The sequence below is a fragment of the Macaca fascicularis genome, chromosome 15, assembly GCF_037993035.2.
Source record: "Macaca fascicularis isolate 582-1 chromosome 15, T2T-MFA8v1.1".
Classification (NCBI taxonomy): domain Eukaryota; kingdom Metazoa; phylum Chordata; class Mammalia; order Primates; family Cercopithecidae; genus Macaca; species Macaca fascicularis.
In genome coordinates, this window is record NC_088389.1 from 47,638,033 (window position 1) to 47,662,333 (window position 24,301).

General features: G+C 36.6%; 1 protein-coding gene across 1 annotated transcript in view; it reads left to right on the top strand.

Annotated features, from left to right (window-relative positions):
• The window catches only part of SVEP1 (sushi, von Willebrand factor type A, EGF and pentraxin domain containing 1), a 224,166-nt gene that overhangs the window by 100,559 nt on the left and 99,306 nt on the right, over positions 1–24,301 (top strand). The window contains exons 14-20 of the mRNA XM_045373613.3: positions 768–879; positions 4,758–4,922; positions 5,492–5,725; positions 7,791–7,952; positions 10,552–10,713; positions 22,574–22,735; positions 23,124–23,215. Coding sequence (XP_045229548.2) covers positions 768–879; positions 4,758–4,922; positions 5,492–5,725; positions 7,791–7,952; positions 10,552–10,713; positions 22,574–22,735; positions 23,124–23,215 — 1,089 coding nt within the window. The remainder of the gene's footprint in view (positions 1–767; positions 880–4,757; positions 4,923–5,491; positions 5,726–7,790; positions 7,953–10,551; positions 10,714–22,573; positions 22,736–23,123; positions 23,216–24,301) is intronic.

A 24,301-nucleotide genomic window follows, 5' to 3' on the forward strand; every position in this document is an offset into this window, starting at 1 on the left:
CAAGGAGATGGAAGGATTTGCTTGGTGTCTATAGAAATCACCAAGAACTATAACAGGACAGTTACCAAATGTTCTTGGAATGAGGGAGTGACACAGAGGGTAAATGCTGCAGGTGACTGTCACCAGAAGGGTCAATGAATGGTAGAGTTGATGGCATGAGCTTCAGAACTGTGAGCCTTTAAGGAGATGTGAGGGAGTGTGATCTGGAAACAGCAATAAATAGTGAGAAAGACCTTCCTCCACTTCCAGTCCTGCCACCAATTCCAGGATTCTGGAATTTCTAGTATTTCTAGAATATTTTCTGGGAAAAGTTCCAGAAAATTGGAAAGGTTTTAGGGCAAAGGTGAAGAGAACATAAAGAGAAGAGGTAGAAACTAACAGATTTGCTAATTACTGACTGAGCTTCAGAGGGCATAGAGGAAGGCTTGGGGGATTGGGGAAGAGGAGTGGAAGATGGGGTCAGAGAAAGGGTTCCAAGGAGCCATATAGGATGAAGATTTAGAGCCAGGAGATATCCCAGGAGCCCTGGGTTTCTCATGGTGAGTGACATAAACAGAGATAAAAGGTGTGAAACTAATCCTGGTGACCAACAGACAGTTAGAGGCCGCAGGGGAGGAGGGTCAGAATCCCTTTGAGGAATGTGCAGAGCTCTGGGGCCCTCCCTTCCCTCCTGCTGATGGAGATGTGAAGGCCGGGGGAGCAAAGTTTTTATCCAAGGCATGCAGGAAAGTGATTTACACTTTATCCTCTTCATTTTTTACTTGCAGGTCCCATCATTTTGTAGTGATGCAGAGGACATTGACTGCAGACTGGAGGAGAACCTGACCAAAAAATATTGCCTAGAATATAATTATGACTATGAAAATGGCTTTGCAATTGGTAATTAAATTCTGTGGCATCGGTAGTTGGCAAGACTAATCTGCAAAATAAGAATAATTCCAGAAAAGTGAGGCAAACTAGAAACGTTAACTTTTGTTAATGTATTCATCAAGTATTTTAAGTTGGCTAAATAATTTGATAATGTGCTGAATGATCACTAAGGATATATCAAATTTTAGTAACAAATAAATTATTTAAAATTATTTACCAGGATTCTTAAAAATGACAAAAACTAAGAAAACCAAGTCACGTATGCTGGCAAAATTCAAATGTTGGTGTATCCTAAAAGAGAATAGTAATAAAGTCCTAACAGCAACTTTGATATGGCATTCAATGTAAGTTACAATGAAGTCATTAACATAAAATAGTTACACATGTAAAATATTCAGATTCCTCACCAAAAATATGTTAAGATTTCATTTATTCAAGTCTAATATATCTTTAAGTGGAATTGTGATGTTTTCTCTATGTTTACTGTGAGAAACATATGTTACTATGTTTACTCTGAACATTTTTATTAAGATTATTTTTTGCCAGGCATGGTGGCACACACCTGTAGTCCCAGCTATTTATGGGGATGAGGTGGGAGGATCCCTTGAGCCCAGGAGTTCGAGGCTGCAGTGAGCTGTGATTATGCCACTGCACTCCAGCCTGGGCAACAAAGTGAGACTAGGTATCAAAAAAAAAAAAAAAAAGATAATAATAATAATAGTGTTATCAAAGTAGTGTAGTGGTTAAATATGCGGACTCTACACCCAACTACTTAAGTCAAAATCCTGGCCTCACTACCTACTAGCTGTGTGATCTTGAGCAAGCTATCAACACACTCTGTGCCTCAGTTTCCTCACCTATATAAGAGTACTCACCTCATGTGACCATTTTAAGCATTGAATGAACAAGTACAAGTCATGTGCTTAGAAGGTTATGAGATGGTAAGTATTAATTTGCATTACAGCAGACATCTTTTCCATTTCAAATACTAATCATGTTTGTAATATTTTTGGTGATTTAGCATTAAGAGTGATGTTGACTGTTGCTTTCGATTTTTAAATACTTTTAAATATCATTTGTGCATATATGTTTATTAGACAATTTTTAAAATGCTTAAAAACAAAAAATGAAATGAAGATAATCCACAACCCCAGAAAAAGCCTGTTAATACATGTATATATTTATAACTATATATATGTAGATATACATATATATACACCATACTATATATACTGTATACATACCATACTATGATATATACATATTACTACATATATATAACTGTTTATTGTATATACACTGACACTATTTTGAACACAAATTCTTAATTAACATTGTATTGAGGACATTTTTATTCACTAAATATCCTACTTCAATACAGTTTGAATAGCCACATATTATCCCATTGATCAGTTTACCATAATTTATAGAAATAGTTCCCATTGGTAGATTTTGGGTTATTTTCAGTTGTTTACTATTATGTACAACACTTTAGTAAACATTTTGGAAATTAAGGTTTTAGATAGGAAAAAGTAAGGTGGCATTGTCAGTAACATATCTAGAATAATCAACCCTCTTCTGTTAAACACCATCCAGGTTTCCCCTCCCAGATTGTTGGGGTAGGTTGTGGGGGCACAAGATTACACCTAGAGTCAGTTGTCATCACAAGTCTATGAGATGAGCAATATTTGTCATCTAATAAGGGTCCAAATGGCAGTTCTTGAGAGAAAGGCATGGGCAGGTGGCACACATGATCCTGTGATACTAAAAAACAAGCATTCCTCCCTAAATGTATTCCCAGTAGTCACAAGATTGGTATAACATTTATAACCATGCCTTGGCAGGTCATAATGTATGAAAAATAAACAACCAATAAATATAATAAAATTGATTTGACTTCATAATAATCATGTAATCAAAATTAAAACTAGGCCAGGCAAGGTGGCTCACGCCTGTAATCCCAGCACGTTGGGAGGCTGAGGTGGGCAAATCACCTGAGGTCAGGAGTTAGAGACCAACTTGGTCAACCTGGTGAAACCCATCTCTACTAAATACACAAAATTAGCTGAGCGTGGTGGCACGTGCTTGTAATCCCAGCTACTCGAGAGGCTGAGGCAGGAGAATCACTTGAACCTGGGAGGTGGAAGTTGCAGTGAGCCGAGATCATGCCATTGTACTCTAGCCTGGGCAAAAAGAGCAAAACTCCATCTTAAAATAAAATAAATAAAATAAATAAAGTGAAATGCAATTTTTGATCTGTCAGATTAACAAACAAGAATTATGGGGAAAAAATCATATTCATACGTTGTGTAGAAAGGAGAAATTAAGAGGGCATTTGACAATATGTATCTAAAGGATTTTAAATGCCCATGCACTTAGACCCAGAAATTTCATTTCTAAGAATATTTCTCAAGGTAAAAATCATGCCATTGTGCAAATATGTACCACATTTCATAAATTTTGAGATTCGTATTTTTCCTTTAGACCTGAAATTGGGATGTATCTTCTAACCAATGGTATCTTAGATTTGATTAAATACTGTATGTGTAAGGATGTCCTAAAAATTTGAAATAACCTAAAAGTCTAAAAATAGAAACTGCAGGCTTGTGTTGTACCATACAAGAGAGTATTATGCCGCCATTTCACATAGAAATGCCATAAAATTTGAAAAAGATTACTAAATAATACATACATAGTATAATCTTGTTTTGTTAAAAGTGTGTTGTTTTTATTCCAGGTTTGTGTGTGTGTATATGTATGTATGTACGTATGCATAAATGTATATCCGTGTGTATATTTATACATTCATAGTGGGAAAAAAGCTTGCCTAAAATGTTCGTGGTGATTATTTCTATGTGGTTTCTAGAATTATAGTCATTTTTAATACTTTTCTCTTTGCTCATTTTTTTCTTAACACCTACCTAATGCTTGTGGAGAAAAGGCTTAAGTAAAAAGATAATATTAATCCCAGTTAATTTTAATAGCCAAAAGCATAAATAAAGTCAAAAAGTTCAGAAAACAGTTTACTTAAGTGGAGAGGCCTATATAAATATAAATTATTGTCTAAAGTACATAACAATAGTATGGCCAGAATAATATTAATATAGTTTTATAATAAGTCAAATGCTGAGTTTGACAGCTTATATATTTTGTCTCATTTAATCCACAGACAAATCTATCAGGTAAGAATCATCTCAATTTATAAATGAAGAAACTGAGGCTCAGAAAGATAAAAGTAACTTGACTAAGATTATACAGCAGCATACGTCGAGAAGCCACAATCTGAACCCATGCAGTTAATCACAGTGATATCCAGGGTATCTAGAGAATTCCACGTACCGTTGTTGCCTCCAGTGTGGTTGTATCATGGAGTCATTTAACTTATGTGCTGCCTTTGTAAACTACCCTTACCTTTAAAATATGATGAAAGCATCTTGAGTTATCTTCACAAGAGGAGATCTGTTTATGTATATTAATAGTTTATATGGTCAATTTTAGAAACAGAAAAAAAGGATTTGGGAAAAGCCTTGCAAAGAAGTAGAAATGGATTAGAATTTTGCACCCAGCTCTTATTTACCTCTAAAATTTACCTCTAAAGCTAAAATAATTAACTATTAACTCAAAGATAGAGTGGTATAAATGCCCTGGTAGCTCCATAGAGATTTTTCTTTCTTCTTTTAGTGTATTTCATTGGTAATCTATATTAAATATGAAGTGACCAGAAATTACAATGTATGTAACATTGTAGACCAAACCCTGTATGGAGTATATTATGAGCATTTGAGGAAATAGTCAAGTGTAATTTCACTTGTGGCTTAACATTAGAACCTAAATGCTGATGAAAAAGCAACTGTGTGATCATTTGTGTCTCTGCCCCAACTCTCCAGGACCAGGTGGCTGGGGTGCAGCTAATAGGCTGGATTACTCTTACGATGACTTCTTGGACACTATGCAAGAAACACCAACAAGCATTGGCAATGCCAGGTCTTCACGGATTAAAAGAAGTGCCCCATTATCTGACTATAAAATTAAGTTAATTTTTAACATCACAGGTAAGGATAAACTGTCTGAAAAAGTAATATTATGGAACATTCTTGGTTGGAAACTTGCTTCTCAAATCTTCCATTTGTTATCATTATTAGGAAATGACTCTGGAATTGAGAATTAGGGAAAGCACAGTTAACTAAGTCTTGCAATCTTTTGCTGTCAATATCATAGGTGTCTTTTGTAGGTCTCACGGCGACAAGCACCCTACTTCATTCTCATCTTGGCATGATTAAGGCATACTTTTAAAATGCAAGAATTTACAAGAATTTATTATGTTATAATAAAGAACTCCCAAAAAAGGTGATATAGATTTAGCAATGAGAGAAGGATTGAAACAAATTGTATGGTTCTTAGTCTTATCCATGTATTTACTTAGTTGTTCAGTGAATAGTGGTTAAATTTACTTTGAATTAATTTTTCCTGAAAGATTTTTATTTTTTTTCTATAGACCAGTTATTAGTACTAAAAGATTTTAAATATGCCATTTCTATTTGGTAAAAAAATTAACTACAAATGACTTTCTGAAACACCATGTGTTTGTGTTATGTTTTATTTTGTTTTGTTTTTATCTCAGCTAGTGTGCCATTACCCGATGAAAGAAATGATACCCTTGAATGGGAAAATCAGCAACGACTCCTTCAGACATTGGAAACTATCACAAATAAACTGAAAAGGACTCTCAGTAAAGACCCCATGTATTCCTTTCAGCTTGCATCAGAAATACTTATAGCTGACAGCAATTCATTAGAAACAAAAAAGGCTTCCCCCTTCTGCAGACCAGGCTCAGTGCTGAGAGGGCGTATGTGTGGTAAGACTGTTCCCTGTGATCAAAAATATTTGGTGCATACTGGGTCAAATAAGATGGGTGTAGCCATTTTACAACTATGAAGGGATATTGAAATGAAACATATTTTGCTCTTGTTGTGTGGTTGTTATTATTACTATTTTGTCTCAAGAGTCTAAGGAACTACTGTTGGTAAGGAAAAGAAATCTAGTTCAGGTAGGGACTCAAATCTGATTTTTATTTAAAGATTTTTAGACTTCACAGCTTTCAGTAACAGCTCCAATAATAATAACGAATACTTTGTGACCACTTCTGTATTCCAGCTGAGCACATGTCATGTTTAATCCTGTTTAGCACCTCTGTGAGGTACCATTTTTATTAAGCACATTTTACAGATGAGAAAACTGAAGCCAGAGAGGCTAAGAATTTGCCCATAAGACTTACCCATTAAGACAGTAAGTGGAGGCCAGGTGCAGTAGCTCATGCCTGTAATCCCAGCACTTTGGCCAAGGCGGGAGGATCACTTGAGCCCAGGAGTTCGAGACCAGCCTGGGCAACATGGCAAAACCCTATCTCTACAAAAAAAAAAAAATACCCTAAAAATTAGCCAAGCATGATGGCGTGTGCCTGTAGTCCCAGCTACTCAGGAGGCTGAGGTGGGAGCATTACTTGAGCTCCGGAAGTCAAGGCTGCAGTGAGCTAGGATTGCACCACTGCACGCCAGCCTGGGCAACAGAGTGTGATACTGTCTCCAAAATAAAAATAAAATAAAATAAAAGACAGTAAGTAGTGTGGTAAAAAATTCCATCGAGGCAGCCAACACCAGTCTTTTTTTTAATTGAGGTGAAGTTCACATAACATAAAATTAACCATTTTAAAGTATATAATTCAATGGCATGAAGTACATTCACAATCGTGTGCAACCATCACCTCTATTCCCAAAACATTTTCATCACCCTCAGAGGAGACTCTATGCCCATTAAACAGTCACTCCCTATTCTCCCTCTCCACTCCCAACCCCTTAACTTTTAACCCCTATTCTAGACTGCCACGATCTGGATCAATTCCAGCCTGTTCCCCCAAAGAAATCATCATTTATAGGTAAGGAAATCTCCTGTAATGGAACTGTGTACACTCAGCTGAACCGAATGGCATGAGTCTTATGTTCATCTCTCCGTAAACATGGGTTCTTGTGTCCTTCTTCCACAGTTCTTATTGCTAGTCCAAGAGCTCAGCTGGGTTTTTTATAGTGTGACAAATTCAGCCCATCAAAAGCACATTAAAATTGTTGTTCTAAGCCTGCACGTGTTTCCTCCCCACTTGTGAGTAAAAATCAGTAATCCCATTGACCGGTGTTTCTCATTTCTCAGTGTGATCTCGCATCCCCTAAAATGCATCTTGACTCAGGCCCTATCCTAGGACTAATGCATTTGGAGGTGGGGTCTTGAAATCTGCATGTTTAACGAGTACATGGGTAATTATTACACACTCGATCTCAGAATCACCTAGGTGCTAATTTCAAGTGTCTTCCCCATTAAGGATATTAATTTTGGTAGCAGCCTTTTCAGTTTAATGTTTAATGTTCTATTTTTGTCTCAGAATTTCTGAGCCACTCCAAACCTATCAAATCTCAAAAAAATGAGGGTGCTAACTGACAAGCAGTCAGTGTCAATGGGGAAGCATTCAGAAAAACAACTAAGAAAATGTTTGTAGTGTCTGAAATCCTCAAGGGAACCAAACTGTTTTTTCCTTTTTGTCCCTCGGCTTTTTCTTTGTTAACTGTCTTCTCATGATAATCTGGCTTATCATAGCTTTAACCCACACTTTTAAACCCCTGTTATATAAGCCTTAAGCTTGGTCAGTAAGAATTTGCTTTTTCTTTAAAAAATAAAAGAATGTCTTCCTGTTGGTTTCTGGGAACATATTTCTGAAAGGTTTACCTTGTGAATAAACCTCTGGCCATAAAATTTAACCTATAAACAATAGCACCTGCAAGCATGCTTTATTACTTACATGTCTTAGGAAAAAAGAGCCCAGTGTGTTCCACCATTGTAGTTTATTCGCTGTTTCCTGTTTGCTTTTTCTGCAGTCAATTGCCCTTTGGGAACCTATTATTCTCTGGAACATTTCACCTGTGAAAGCTGCCGGATCGGATCCTATCAAGATGAAGAAGGGCAACTTGAGTGCAAGCCTTGCCCCTCTGGGATGTACACAGAATATATCCATTCAAGAAACATCTCAGATTGTAAAGGTAGAGGCTTACTGGACATTTCAACTAAAGAAGCTCAATTTTTGTTTCCCTTTTGGAGGAAAGAAAGATTTATTTTCTTCACCCAATACTAGGCTCTTGTCTGAGGCCCCTATGGCAAAAGATAGATTTGCAAGAGAAAAGCATACACATTTATTCAATGTAAGTTTTAGGTGAAATGGGAGCCTTCAGAAATGAACCAGAAAAACCTGTGTATTTTTACGCTAAATTTGATGAAGAAGAGGATACTTGTGGAGAAGAATGATCTATTGAGAATAAGTTAAGTGGAGCTTAGCAAGTCTTGATTGTTCAGATTCTTCAGTGTGTCCCTGTGTCTTCGGGGATAGGAATATTTTTTTCCTCTTGCCCACCTGTTATAGGGTGGGCATTCCTCACATGAGGGTTTTACAGTCTGCTTCAAAGGGGAAGGTGAGAGAATTATTTCTAGGTTTTACAATCTCCTAAAGGAAAGAAAGGCAGAAGTTCAGAGACGCTTTCCTGCTTCTATGGTTTTCTCAAATTTCCTTTAGCTTGAAATATTCAGTATGCCAAGGCAAGGTACAATATTTGCAGGTAGGATGTCCTAAGCCCCATCACAGTCCTGAAATCTAAATGGCAAATAAAATGAAATAATAGTGTACAGAAAGCAATGTTATTTATTTTTTCTTTCTTTTAAACATAAAATATTACCTGAGTGTTTCCCCCACTTTAACGAAGTCCATTTAGCTTTTCTTTTGGAAATATTCCATTGCTCTAAGTTAAACTCCAATCTGCATTCATCAGTTAGCCTGGTGTATTAGGCCATTCTGACATTGCTATAAAGGAATACTTGAGACTGAGTAATTTATAAAGAAAAGAGTTTTAATTGGCTCATAGTTTTGCAGGCTATATAGGAAGCATAGCAGCATCTGCTTCTGGGGTGGCCTCAGGAAGCTTCCAATCATGGCAAATAAGGAGCAGGCATGTCACACGGAGAAAGTAGGAGCAAGGCAGGGAGTCAGGGCGAGGGGAATGTGTGGTGGCTCACACCTGTAATCCCAGAACTTTGGGAGGCTGAGGCAGGCAGGCAGTTTGAGCCAAGGAGTTCAAGACCAGCCTGGGCAACATGGCAAAATCCTGTCTCTACAAAAAATACCAAAATTAGCAGGCATGGTGGTGTGCACCTGTAGTCCCGGTTACTCAGAAGGCTGAGGTGGGAGGATTGCTTGAGCCCGGGAGGTGGAGGCTGCAGTGAGCTATGATCACACCACTGTACTCCCGCCTGAGGGACAGAGCAAGACCCTGTCTCAAAAAAAAAAAAAAAAAAAGTAAAAAAGAGAGACAGGGGAGGTGCCACATACTTTTATACAATAAGGTATCACAAGAACTCACTCACTAGCACTGGAACAGCACCAAGGGTATGATGCTAAGCCAGCCCTGAGAAATCCACCCGCATGATCCAGTCACCTCCACCAGGCCCTACCTCCAACACTGGGGATTATATTTCAGCATGAGATTTGGGCAGACACCCACATCCAAACTGTATCTATCACCTGGATTCTTTTCTTGAATCTCACATTAATTAATGGAAAGAAGTTTCATGACACTTTGCAATTATTGGATTGCTTTTTGTTAGAATAGTGTCTGATGTGATGAGATCAGTTCTCCGTTTACTTGGAAATGAATAACTACAAGCACATACGCACATATTCTTGCTACTAAAATATTCAATATTTTCAAAATATTTTAACTATTATTCTTAATAAGAGTTCCTGATGGAAACATTTTCTCTCATAATTAAGGTTGCAGCAAGACATGCCTAAAATAAGGAATTTCAGAAGCGTGCTTCTTTGCCATAGTTCTGAATGCAGGTGTGGGTGCTTAATGACTGATATAAACTCTAGAGCAGTGCTGCATAATTGGAAATGCACTAAACATGTTAGCAATGGTGAAAAGGAGAGTTGTTTGGCGGTCAAAAGCAGAAAGAAAGGTCAGTACTCTGGGAGTCAGGGCATCTGGCCAAAGTCCTCTTCTTCTACAAATCATCCTTATGAATTTAGAAAGTTGCTTCACCTCTCTGGGCCTGAAGGTATGTCTACTTTTATGTTCTACTCCTCACCAGCCCTTGCATGAAAGGGCGTCTCTAGGTAAGAGGAGGTAGCAGAGCTAGTTCTTATTTAGAGCAGCCAGTTCTTTTTTAAAGCAGAGATGTCAGAGTAGTTTATAAGGCGCTAGCTGGGTTTGGGGTTTTGTTGCCGCCACTCAGGATAACAGTGTACATATTGAGAACTTCTACATGAACAAATTCCCAGTGTACAACTTGTTCCTATCATAGTGTCCTTCTGTGCTATGTATTTCTAACTTCATTTGACAGCTATTTATTGAACATGTTCTATGCATCAAACGCTGTCAAAAGGTCATAATGCAAGTAAATGGAAATAGTCTAAAACTTAGTATAGAGAAGCATGGTGGTGCCACAATATGCATATGCTTAGCTAGCAGGAGAAAGAGCCCTCTGGGTTCCTCATTCTGTCCTAAGTTGCAGAAAACTCTATCCCACACAGTGCTAATTTTGTGCGGCTTAATATCATTGTTGATAGTAATATTACCTTTTTCTTTTCAGCTCAGTGTAAACAAGGCACCTACTCATACAGTGGACTTGAGACTTGTGAATCGTGTCCACTGGGCACTTACCAGCCAAAATTTGGTTCCCGGAGCTGCCTCTCATGTCCAGAAAACACCTCAACCGTGAAAAGAGGAGCCGTGAACATTTCTTCATGTGGAGGTTATCAAAGCCTTAGGCACTGATATTTCTTTAAACCTACTAGGTTCTATGCATGAAGGAGTGGCATATTTTCAGCAAAACCATACATCTACTCTATGCACAGAATGGAAATAACTGTCTCTTCATAAAAGGTTTTTTTGTTTAGTTTCTTAGCCAGTTAACACTTAGGTATAAATACCTGCTGTGTAAACACTGGGCTGGGTTAGGAACACTAAAGAAGTACAAGACTTTGTCTCAGGCCTCAAACAGTAATAAGCATGTGGCTTTGTGATATGGTAGAAATATATCTAAGCTAGGAACTTCATTCCCTCCTTTATAAAGTGAAGTTCTGTCTAGTATTTCTTGAAACTCTAAACGTATTTTATTCTGTGGGTTATTACATTTCACTCCCTATGAGTTGAAGGTTTTCATGACTGGTTATTCACTCGAGCAGCACATTAGAATCATCTTCACATTTACGTGAGTATTTTTAAAGTACTGAAACCTGATCTTCTCTTCCAGAGATTCTGACTTAACTTATCTGAGTAGAGGCTGGGAATTGGTTTTCTTAAGTTTCCCCAGGTGATTATTTGAGGTGATTAGGAAAATCTGAGAGCCACTAATTTTGGTTCTCAAATGTCAGCCTGGAGAGCTTTTTAAGACAGATTGCGAGGCCCTGCCTCCAGGGTCTTTGATTAGGTAGGTCTGGGGAGGGGTCTGAGAATTTGCATTTCTATTAACAACTAGTTTTCAAGTAATGCTGATTCTACTGGTTCAGGGACCACAGATTGAGAACCACTGGTTTAAATAGAAATAAAAAGATGAGAGTTCCAATTTTTAAGTATTTCTGACTAACATCCGTACTGAGGGATGCTTTCCAGCAAAATACTCATGAACATGTAAACAAAAACAAAAGATGAAAACTTAGAATGACAATGAAACTAGGACTGACAGTCAAGATCAGCCTACTTCCAGAAATTCCAAAAAATTGCAACTACTGTAATTTGCAAAGTCAATAGAACCGGACTAAAAATAAAAGGTGGTTGGCCTACCTCTGCTACTCACTGGGAACCGAACAAACATGCCTTGATGAAAGATTTTTTTTAAAAAATTGTGTATCCTACCTCTACAGTTTTATTTAAAAACCTAAAGTCTATGGCAACTAAGAAATGAAGAAGCTGTACCCATATTGAATGAATGGTGTTTTTAAGAAGCCAACCTACTGGTTCCCTACTTCTCTCAGACAACACAGAGACACATAGGCACCCTTCCTACTCGCACTGCACACTAGCCATGCTTGACTTCACCCAGTTAGAGATTACCAGTAAGCAAGAGCTAGGAAAAGTTAATGTGCAAGGGCAGGAAGGGGCGTTTCCAGCATTGCATCTTGGAAGTTGTAGTCCTTATAAGTTAAGTGCATTGGGACCAAAGGAAACAGGCAAAACACATTCTGAATGATATGTTCATATATACTTCATATGTTTAAATTATCTCAGTCTAGTGGAATCAAGGTAGATACAAGTCTGTGAGACTTGAGGCATTGGGCAAGTAATATCAACCTAATAGTTTCACTGAAGAGAAGAAAATTTAGGTCCTAACTGAAACTCATAAACCATGTCTGTTGGATAATACCATATTTGGATCTTTTTTGGTTTTTTTAATTTAAGTTCTAGGGAACATATGCACAACATGCAGGTTTGTTACATATGTATACATGTGCCATGTTGGTGTGCTGCACCCATTAACTCGTAATTTACATTAGGTTATCTCCTAATGCTATCCCTTCCCCCTGCCCCCTCCCCACAATAGGCCCAGGTGTGTGATGTTCTGCTTCCTGTGTCCAAGTGATCTCATTGTTCAGTTCCCACCTATGAGTGAAAACATGTGGTGTTTGGTTTTCTGTTCTTGTGATAGTTTGCTGAGAATGATGGTTTCCAGCTGCATCCATGTCCCTGCAAAGGCCATGAACTCATCCTTTTTTATGGCTGCATAGTATTCCATGGTATATATGTGCCACATTTTCTTGATCCAGTCTGTCACTGATGGACATTTAGGTCGATTCCAAGTCTTTGCTATTGTAAATAGTGCCGCAATAAACATATGTGTGCATGTGTCTTTATAGCAGCATGATTTACAATCTTTTGGGTATATACCCAGTAATGGCATGGCTGGGTCAATTGGGATTTCTAGTTCTAGATCCTTGCGGAATCGCCATACTGTTTTCCACAATGGTTGAACTAGTTTACACTCCCACCAACAGTGTAAAAGTGTTCCTATTTCTCCACATCCTCTCCAGCACCTGTTGTTTCCTGACTTTTTAATGATTGCCATTCTAACTGATGTACGATGGTATCTCATTGTGGTTTTGATTTGCATTTCTCTGATGGCGAGTGATGATGAGCATTTTTTCATGTGTCTGTTGGCTGTATGAATGTCTTCTTTTGAGAAGTGTCTGTTCATATCCTTTGCCCACTTTTTGATGGGGTTGTTTGCTTTTTTTTTTTTTTTTTTTTTTTTTTTTTTTTTTGTAAATTTGTTTGAGTTCCTTGTAGGTTCTGGATATTACCCCTTCTCAGATGAGTATATTGCAAACATTTTCTCCCATTCTGTGGGTTGCCTGTTCACTCTGATGGTAGTTTCTTTTATTGTGCAGAAGCTCTTTGGTTTAATTAGATCCCATTTGTCAATTTTGGCTTTTGTTGCCATTGCTTTTGGTGTTTTAGACATGAAGTCCTTACCCATGCCTATGACCTGAATGGTATTACCTAGGTTTTCTTCTAGGGTTTTTATGGTATTAGGTCTAACATTTAAGTCTCTAATCCATCTTGAATTAATTTTCACATAAGGAGTAAGGAAAGGATCCAGTTTCAGCTTTCTATTTATGGCTAGCCAGTTTTCCCAGCACCATTTATTAAATAGGGAATCCTTTCCCCATTTCTTGTTTTTCTCAGGTTTGTCAAAGATCAGATGGCTATAGATGTGTGGTATTATTTCTGAGGGCTCTGTTCTGTTCCATTGGTCTATATCTCTGTTTTGGTACCAGTACCATACTGTTTTGGTTACTGTAGCCTTGTAGTATAGTTGAAAGTCAGGTAGCATGATGCCTCTAGCTTTGTTCTTTTGGCTTAGGATTGTCTTGGCAATGTGGGCTCTTTTTTGATTCCATATGAACTTTAAAGCAGTTTTTTTTTCCAATTCTGTGAAGAAAGTCATTGGTAGCTTAATAGGGATGGCATTGAATCTATAAATTACCTTGGGCAGTATGGCCATTTTCATAATATTGATTCTTCCTATCCATGAGCATGGTATGTTCTTCCATTTGTTTGTGTCCTCTTTTATTTCACTGAGCGGTGGTTTGTAATTCTCCTTGAAGAGGTCCTTTACATCCCTTGTAAGTTGGATTCCAAGGTATTGTATTCTCTTTGAAGCTATTGTGAATGGAAGTTCATTCATGATTTGGCTCTCTGTTTGTCTGTTACTGGTGTATATGAATGCTTGTGATTTTTGCACATTGATTTTGTATCCTGAGACTTTGCTGAAGTTGCTAATCAGCTTAAGGAGATTTTGGGCTGAGATGATGGGGTTTTCTACATATACAATCATGTCATCTGCAAACAGGGACAATTTGACTTCTTCTTTTCCTACCTGAATACCCTTTATTTCTTTCTCTTGCCTGGTTGCCCTAGCCAGAACTTCCAACATTATATTGAATAGGAGTGGTAAGAGAGGGCATCCTTGTCTTGTGCCAGTTTTCAAAGAGAAAGCTTCCAGTTTTTGCCCATTCAGTATGATATTGGCTGTGGGTTTGTCATACATAGCTCTTATGATTTTGAGATACATTCCATCAATACCTAGTTTATGGAGAGTTTTTAGCAGGAAGGTCTGTTGAATTTTGTCAAAGGCCTTTTCTGCATCTATTGAGATAATCATGTGGTTTTTGTCTTTGGTTATGTTTATATGCTGGATTACATTTATTGATTTGCGAATGTTGAACCAGCCTTGCATCCCAGGGATGAAGCCCACTTGATCATGGTGGATAAGCTTTTTGATGTGCTGCTGGATTTGGTTTGCCAGTATTTTACTGAGGACTTTTGCATTGATGTTCATCAGGTATATTGGTCTAAAATTCTCTTTTTTTGTTGTATCTCTGCCAGGTTTTGGTATCAGGATGATGCTGGCCTCATAAAATGAGTTAGGGAGGATTCCCTCTTTTTCTATTGATTGGAATAGTTTCAGAAGGAATGGTACCAGCTCCTCCTTGTACCTCTGGTAGAATTCAGCTGCGAATCCATCTGGTCCTGGACTTTTTTTGGTTGGTAGGCTATTAATCATTGCCTATTTCACAGCCTGCTATTGGTCTATTCAGGGATTCAGCTTCTTCCTGGTTTAGTCTTGGGAGAGTGTAAGTGTCCAGGAAATTATTCATTTCTTCTAGGTTTTCTAGTTCATTTGCGTAGAGGTGTTTATAGTATTCTCTGATGGTAGTTTGTATTTCTGTGGGGTCAGTGGTGATATCCCCTTTCTCATTTTTTGTTGTGACTATTTGATTCTTCTCTCTTTTCTTCTTTATTAGTCTTGCTAGCGGTCTATCAATTATGTCGATCTTTTCAAAAAAACCAGCTCCTGGATTCATTGATTTTTTTTTTTTTTAAGGGTTTTTGTGTCTGTATCTCCTTCAGTTCTGCTCTGATCTTAGTATTTCTTGCCTTCTGCTAGCTTTTGAATGTGTTTGCTCTTGCTTCTCTAGTTCTTTTAATTGTGATGTTAGGGTGTCAATTTTAGATCTTTCCTGCTTTCTCTTGTGGGCATTTAGTGCTATAAATTTCCCTCTACACACTGCTTTAAATGTGTCCCAGAGATTCTGGTATGTTGTATTTTTGTTCTCATTGGTTTCAAAGAACGTCTTTATTTCTCCCTTCATTTCATTATGCACCCAGCAGTCATTCAGGAGCAGGTTGTTCAATTTCCATGTAGTTGATCAGTTTTGATTGAGTTTCTTAGTCCTGAGTTCTAGTTTGATTGCACTGTGGTCTGAGAGACAGTTTGTTATAATTTCTGTTCTTGTACATTTGCTGAGGAGTGTTTTACTTCCAACTATGTGGTCAATTTTGGAAAAACTGCGATGTGGTGCTGAGAATGTATATTCTGTTGATTTGGGGTGGAGATTTCTGTAGATGTCTATTAGGTCTGCTTGGTGCAGAGATGAGTTCAATTCCTGGATATCCTTGTTAACTTTCTGTCTTATTCATCTGTCTCATGTTGACAGTGGGGTGTTAAAGTCTCTGATTATTATTGTGTGGGAGTCTAAGTCTCTTTGTAAGTCTCTAAGGACTTGCTTTATGAATCTGGGTGCTCCTGTATTGGGTACATATATATTTAGGATAGTTAGCTCTTCTTGTTGAATTGATCCCTGTACCATTCTGTAATGGCCTTCTTTGTCTCTTTTGATCCTTGATGGTTTAAAGTCTGTTTTATCAGAGACTAGGATTGTAACCCCTGCCTTTTTTTTGTTTTCCATTTGCTTGGTAGATCTTCCTCCATCCCTTTCTTTTGAGCCTATGTGTGTCTCTGCATGTGAGAATGGGTCTCCTGAATACAGCAAACTGAGGGGTCTTGACTCTTTATCCAATTTGCCAGTCTGTGTCTTTTAATTGGACCCTTTAGTCCATTTACATTTAAGGTTAATATTGTTATGTGTGAACTTGATCCTGTCATCATGATATTAGCTGGTTATTTTGCTAGTTAGTTGATGCAGTTTGCTCCTAGCATCGATGGTCTTTACATTTTGGCATGTGTTTGCAATGGCTGGTAATGGTTGTTCCTTTCCATGTTTAGTGCTTCCTTCAGGATCTCTTATAGGGCAGGCCTGGTGGTAACAAAATCTCTAAGCATTTGCTTTTCTGTAAAGGATTTTATTTCTCCTTCACTTATGAAACTTAGTTTGGCTGGATATGAAATTCTGGGTTGAAAATTCTTTTCTTTAAGAATGTTGAATATTGGCCCCCACTGTCTTCTGGCTTGTAGAGTTTCTGCTGAGATCTGCTGTTAGTCTGATGGGCTTCCCTTTGTGGGTAACCCTACCTTTCTCTCTGGCTGCCCTGAACATTTTTTCCTTCATTTCAACTTTGGCGAATCTGACAATTATGTGTCTTGGAGTTGCTCTTCTCGAGGAGTATCTTTGTGGCATTCTCTGTATTTCCTGAATTTGAATGTTGGCCTGCCTTGCTAGGTTGGGGAAGTTCTCCTGGATGATACCCTGCAGAGTGTTTTCCAACTTGGTTCCATTCTCCCTGTCACTTTCAGGCACACCAATCAGACATAGATTTGGTCTTTTCACATAATCCCATATTTCTTGGAGGCTTTGTTCATTTCTTTTTACTGTAAACTTCTCTTTTCGCTTCATTTCATTCATTTGATCTTCAATTGCTGATACTATTTCTTCCAGTTGATCGTGTCAGTTTCTGAAGTTTGTGCATTTGTCACGTAGTTTTCTTGTCATGGTTTTCATCTCGATCAGTTCGTTTGTGGACGTCTCTGCATTGGTTATTCTAGTTATCCATTCTTGCATTCTTTTTTCAAGGTTTTTAGTTTCTTTGTGCTGGGTACATAGTTCCTCCTTTAGCTCTGAGAAGTTTGATCGACTGAAGCCTTCTTCTCTCAGCTCGTCAAAGTCGTTCTCCGTACAGCTTTGTTCCATTGCTGGCGATGAGCTGCATTCCTCAGTTGAAAATGCAGAAGTCCCCCATCTTTTGTGTCGCTGGAGCTGTTCCTATTCGGCCAGCTTGCGTGCCCCCCAATCTTTTAATCTTTTAATTAAAAGTCTCTCAAACCTTCACATTCTGATTGAAATAGATCTGCTAGAGACTCTTTTATTTTGTCAATATAAGAACTAATTTTGGCAGAAAGTCCACAGTAAAAAATTCTCTCTTCCTGCCCACTTCCTCCAACCACAAAAGCAACTAGGATTTTTATAGTGAATCAAGTTCATATTTGACATTTTTTTTCTCTTAGCTTTCTAAATAAACCTTGAGGTTTGTGTAATACTAAATTATTATAATTAAGGCGTTATAATTCCCAGAAAGTCTCTAAATTTCTGGCCCTACTCTCCTAATATTCCTAGCATAAGTTTAACCACATTCTGCTTCTCATGAGTGGGAATTACAAATGACAAAAGTTAACATTCTTCTGCGGTGCTGGATAAACATTTTATTTTAAGCTTAAATATGTATAAGTTCTAAAACGGTCCCTTATATATATTTTTTCTTAGTTTTTAACTCCTTTCTCTCTCTTTCTTGTTTGTTTGCTTTTGCCTTTCTCTTTCCTTCTTCTTTCCCTTTCTCTTTCTTTTTGCCTTTTTCTTTTCCTTTCACCTGCTTTTCCTTCTGTCTTTCTCTTATCTGCCTTTCTTTCTGCCTTTTTCTTTCTTTCTTTCCTTCCTTTTTCTTTATTTTCTCTTTTGGTATTGATTTATTATTTTTGTTATTGATTTATTTTCTATCTTTCAGTATTGATTTATTTTTATAGTGTACCATTTACCTTATTTTTTGCCAAGACATTGGTTTTGTATTTCTCTATCATGTGGAACTTAAAATATTATTATTCAAGACAGCAATCATGTTTAAGTATCACAAAGTATATTAGTTTGTTAAAGTAATGTATTTGTACATTTTGCTTTTTATAACTTCTTAGGTTATTACATATTCTTGTGTTTGTAGGTACACACTCAAGAGTCTGAAATTTTTCATTCATTAAAAATAATTTTTATCTGAAGAATTCCACAGGTGACTTGTTGTTGTTGTTGTTGTTAATATATGATCCTGTAGGAGAAGAAAAGATGATGTTTAGACTGGGTGACACCACCTTTTACCTTGACTCTCCAGAATGAAGTTAAAAGGAGGCTCAGGAAGTCATTGATCTCTGACCTCATCTTAGGAAACTGATTTATTTATTTAAAATGATCTACAATTAAGGTGTACAAAATGATATTATGATATTCTTATGAACATATACATCATCTCACATAGTTGCCCTTCTTTGTGTGTGTGTGTGGTAAGAGAAGCTGAAATTCTCTTAGCAAATTTCTAGTATACAGTATAGTATTATTAATTGTAGTCAGAAAACCCATTGAAAAGGCAAAATCCACTTGGCTCCAGGTCTGTATGTGTTGCCCTTAACACTGTCAGAGAGCAGCACAAGTGATATGACATTTTTTTCCTGGTCATTTCCATGCACTGTTTGTGATTTGATTTTAATATCATTTTGGTATACTTAGATTATTTTTTTCTCTCTCTCTCCAATAGAGGAGGTGAAAAGAGGGTTTTGTTCCATTTTTCTTGACTGGGAGACTAGTTTCTTTGGCCAAGAATCAAAATGAAACATTCACCCCTCTTTTCTCATGACACCAGTTCATTAGGAATTGTGTATTTATGGGTGTGTGTATGCGTATGTGTTTAGTACTGTATTACGTACTAGATAGTGCCACTATTATGTACATGTGTATGTTTATACGTATATATGTGTGTGTGAATATATGTTTACCGCATATATACATACTCTATTAAATGCTCATTGACCACTGCAGGAAAATATATTTCTGATGACAATGTCTGCCCTTGGACAATAACTTAAACTAATTGCACATGCAAATTTATTTTGTATTTTCTATGCTAAAAGGTATAGACATTACAATGATGAGTTAGGTGTTTTTAGAAGCTAATAGATTTATTTATTTGAAATGTTAGTATTTTATTACTATTGCATCTTAGTATAATTTTTTACCTTCTGTCAGTTTCTAGGGGCATAAACATCTTTTTGAGCATCTTTGTGCTGAAAATTATATGTAAAAAAAGGTTTAATTCATTACAGCATCCTGAGTTTTGCTGATGGAATTTATCTTTTCAGCATTTCATACATACTCAGAGATACTCTCCCAAACAAAATTTTGTACTTTTACCAGCGGAAGATTGATGCTTTCAGTTAACTAATTAGCTGTGTGTGACTTACCTTTTCCAAATAGGCAATCACTTTTAGAAACTGAAGATTGAGGAAACCCATTTTAAACTAAGCAAGTTTACAGTTTGTGTGAATAACAGAGCGCTACCTAGCACTCTGAGATCAATCAAACAGTAAATTAGCTTGTTCTTAGTGAAATAAAAATAGTTTAAAAATGTAAATTTTATGCATGTAAAGACCAAACCTGTAAGAAATATTTTTTTCTAAATTTGCATTAAAATCTATGATATTTTCTGCCATCTCTTGATTGAATTACCATCTCTTCATTGAGCTCTTTTGTTAATTGCGTAAAAGAGTCTTTAGCAAAAAATTTGTCTGGCTATTTTTGTTTTAAATTTCCCATCTAAATGTCTTGAGATTATCACAACTGCTTTGTTTTTTTTCTCAAGTCAGTAAAAAAGAGATGCTACGACATGACATACCCTGTTCCCTTGAACCTCAGTCCATCTCTAAATTTTTCAACCATACTGCTAATTATCTCTGCTGTACTATTTTTATTGTAAGGACACCAAACCCTAAATGATAAGAATGCTGACATCCTGAGCAGCTACTTTTTGTGTTCTGTCTTCCATACTTACATTTATGCAGACAAGTCTTAGTATTTTTGATAGTTTTCTTAATTTATAATGGCTTTAATATCTACCCATATGATGCCAGTTCATCCAAGGAAAGGGCACACCCAATCTGAATTCATACTTGGGTTGCTGTCTAAAACCCCAACCAAAGAATTAAATCATGAGTACTCTGTGTCCCCCTACCCTCTGCCAAATGCAACAAAACATCATGGAAGAAAATCCAAGTTTGTTTTATGTTTGAGGCCATTTTTAATTTGGTTAATATTCCACTCATTATTTGGCAAGAGAATTTCAGATTTGGTTAAATGACAATTCTCAAATGAATGTTCTTTACAAAAAGCTTAACACAAATGACAGTGAAAGGTTAAAAATAAGATTTCCAGACCAATGAATACAAAAAAACAAGCAAGTAGGGGGGTGGTAAAGTGAGTTTATGAAAAAGTTCAATTCAAAGCCCAATAGCATCACATGAGGAAAAGAGTTATTTTTATGAAATTCACAAGCAGTATAAGTTAGTCATAATAAAGCTTTGTCATCAAATAACAGCAGCAAAATACAACAAAATCTGTATGTCTCACAATGATAAATTGTAAAAATAAAATTTTCATGGAAGATTTTAATACCTTTCTTGAATTTTTTTTTATTTTTTATTTTTATTTTTTTAAGACGGAGTCTTGCTCCGTTGCTCAGGCTGGAGTGCAGTGGTGCCATCTCATCTCACTGCAACCTCTGCCTCCCAGGTTCAAGCAATTCTCCTGCCTTAGCCTCCTGAGTAGCTGGGATTACAGGTGCCTGCCACCACACTGGCTAATTTTTGTACTTTTAGTAGAGATGGTGTTTCGCCATGTTGGCCAGGCTGGTTTGGAACTCCTGACCTCAAGTGATTTGCCCACCACAGCTTCCCAAGGTGCTGGGGATTACAGGCCTGAGCCACCATGCCCCGCCACTCCCTTGAATTTATAAAGATCAAGTAGGCAATCAGTAAAGACACAGAGAACTTATAGTACATGATTGATAAGGCTGAACTAATAATACGCATTATACTTTTTACTCTATGGTGATAACACTTTCAATGAAGTATTTATTATTTTTAATTAGATATAGTGAACAAAAAAATCTCAAAATTCAAAAGGTAGCAGTTATGCAACATAAATTCTCTGACCATAAGATGATTAAAAACAAATTAATAAAAACTCATATACAAATTTCAAATATTTATACATTTTAAGCCATCTTTCTGAAAATAATTGTGTCAAAAAATCAAATTACAATTCTTATTACTTAGAAAATAGCAAACAAAAATACTAATGATAAAACTACCGATTTCACTAAAGCTACTTGCATAGTTAAATATATTACCTTACATTATTTTAGTATTAAATAAGGAGGAGTAATAATTACTTGCTCATGAAAGCAGTTAAACAAAATTAACAGGCAAAACACAAACTGGCAAAAATAATTAGTCTAAGTATGTCAAAGGATTCATATTCTTAATATATAGAAACATTAAAAATCCTCCATAAATAATAGACTATTCAGGAGAAATAAAATTTCTAATAAGTAGAAGAAAGCAACTTCATTTATCAAAATGCAAATTAAAATAACTATAATTCCATTTTCATCCCAATTTGGAAAAAAATTAATAATGCCAGTGCTGAAGAGCATGCAGTGAAAAGAGTGATTTCATACACTACTAATGGGAGTATAAATTGGAACTACTTATTTAATGATTTGGCACTATATATCAATGGCTTTATTCTTTTCAAATCTTTAGACCTAACTATTCAACTACTCAAATCCAATTATTCTAATTCAACCACTCAAAGTCAACTGTTATCCCAAGGAAATAATCAGAGCTAAATACAAAGATTATGTAAAAAATTTACTTCATCATTATTTATAATGGCAAACAAATGAAAACAATCTAAATATCCAATAGTAGAAAAAACGTTAAATCAATCATGGTCTGTCAATGAGATGCAACATTTTTCTTTTATTAAAATCTATATAATGATCTGGGGGAATGATTTGGGAAACACGATATTGTTTTAGGTGGAAAAATCAGAATAATATGGCCAATTCTAAACCTCATTAAATTAATGTGTGTGATTAAAGACAGGAAGGAAACCCAACAAAACATTTACCTGGGTGATAAGATGACAAGGGTATTAAATATATGGAAGAGATTATATAGGTAATTCAGTAGGTTTCTTATATGCAAAGATTAAATCACTTCTTTCAAAGGTAGAGTGTGTTACTTTATATGCACATACGATTTGTTTTTACCTCCGCAGTTCCTTGTCCAGAGGGAAAATTCTCACGTTCTGGGTTAATGCCCTGTCATCCATGTCCTCGCGACTATTACCAACCTGATGCAGGGAAGGCCTTCTGCCTGGCCTGTCCCTTTTATGGAACTACCCCGTTTGCTGGTTCCAGATCCATCACAGAATGTTCAAGTAAGTAAACTTCATTTCTTATGGAATCCTATGTTGGACTCTTACTTTCCCCTGTCTCTGTTGTAGCTTTAGTTCTGAATACTACTATTTTCGGTGAATTTGGGCGTCTGGACTTGTTAAATTGTCCTTCTGAGGTATTTTTGATGACCATGGCACAAAGAGTCTTGTTTTGGAAACACTGAACTTGATAATTTCTAAATTTCTTTCTAAGAGTCTAGGATGTAATGATGTATGCCATCCATCTCTGTTTTCTTTTTTAAAATATAAGTCAAACAAAATATATGTGGCTTTACCGACTCTAACAACCAGAATCTTGACTATAGTGTTAGATGTAGTCCACTTACTGCCATATGTACCACACTGACATGTTTTTCTATTAATTGATTAGGTTTCAGTTCAACTTTCTCAGCAGCAGAGGAAAGTGTGGTTCCCCCTGCCTCTCTTGGACATATTAAAAAGAGACATGAAATCAGCAGTCAGGCAAGTTCATTTTCCATAAAATTTTCTCTAGTGGAATGCTTGGAAAGCAATTTGTCATTTTACATGTCACACACAGGAAAAGGACCAGGATTGAAATTTTAGGTAATCAAGATCTATGAATTTTATAAATGAATAATTGTATTTACAATGACTCCTATTTAGAACATTCCCAAAATGCAACATTAGATGTTCTAAGTACCAAAAATGAGAGTTTTTCCCAGAAATGCCTGGCAATAAGAATGAGTAGATACGGGGAGCCTTTTGATTCACTATAAACACTTACCACAAGCACAACCCATCATTTGAGTAAGGGAATTTGGTTTAACGAAAGGGCTTTTCTAATTGGCAGGAAGAGTTACCCAACTTTCATGAAAATTATTTAAATTTCTTCGCCAGCGGGGAAAAAAAAAAGATTTCTTGGGAAAAGGTATGAATTCTTAAAAATTAAACATAAATTAATATAGCTAAACCAAATCTGTATTTTTTTAAAAGACTAGTTTTTAAGTCTTGATTACTTTAATAGATTCAGTCATTACTCCGAATTCACCTTGCCCAATGTCATGAATTCCTTGCCTTTTAGTATTTTCATGGATAATGGGGATATATTTCTGATTTCAACTTCCTACAGCCCAGTCCAAACATAATGACTTGTTAGGACTCTAGAAGTCATATTTCAAACTGAGCCTAGTGGACATAGGAGTTTGTAGGATCTCCTAAAGCAGTGGCTGTCACATGGAGGCATAACAGAATCCTGGCCACGTTTTTAAGACAGTAATGTATAGACTTCACTCCCAGAGATCCTGATTTAGCTGATCGGAGTTGAGGCCCTGACCTTAGTATACTTTTAAAATATCAGTTGTATTCTAGCATGCAGCCAGCATTTAGAAATGCTCCTTAGGTTTACCAGAACATCACCCAAGAATGAGATATATCATTTGTTCCCCTATATGGCAGGCACCAGTGTTATTCAGGCAGCAACCCAGCTAGCTTGAATGAACTTACCTGGAAACAGGAACGAGCTGTCTAATGTTGCAAACCCTCTGACTCTAATCAGGACTGCTTTGAAATACACAGAGTGCTTTGTCT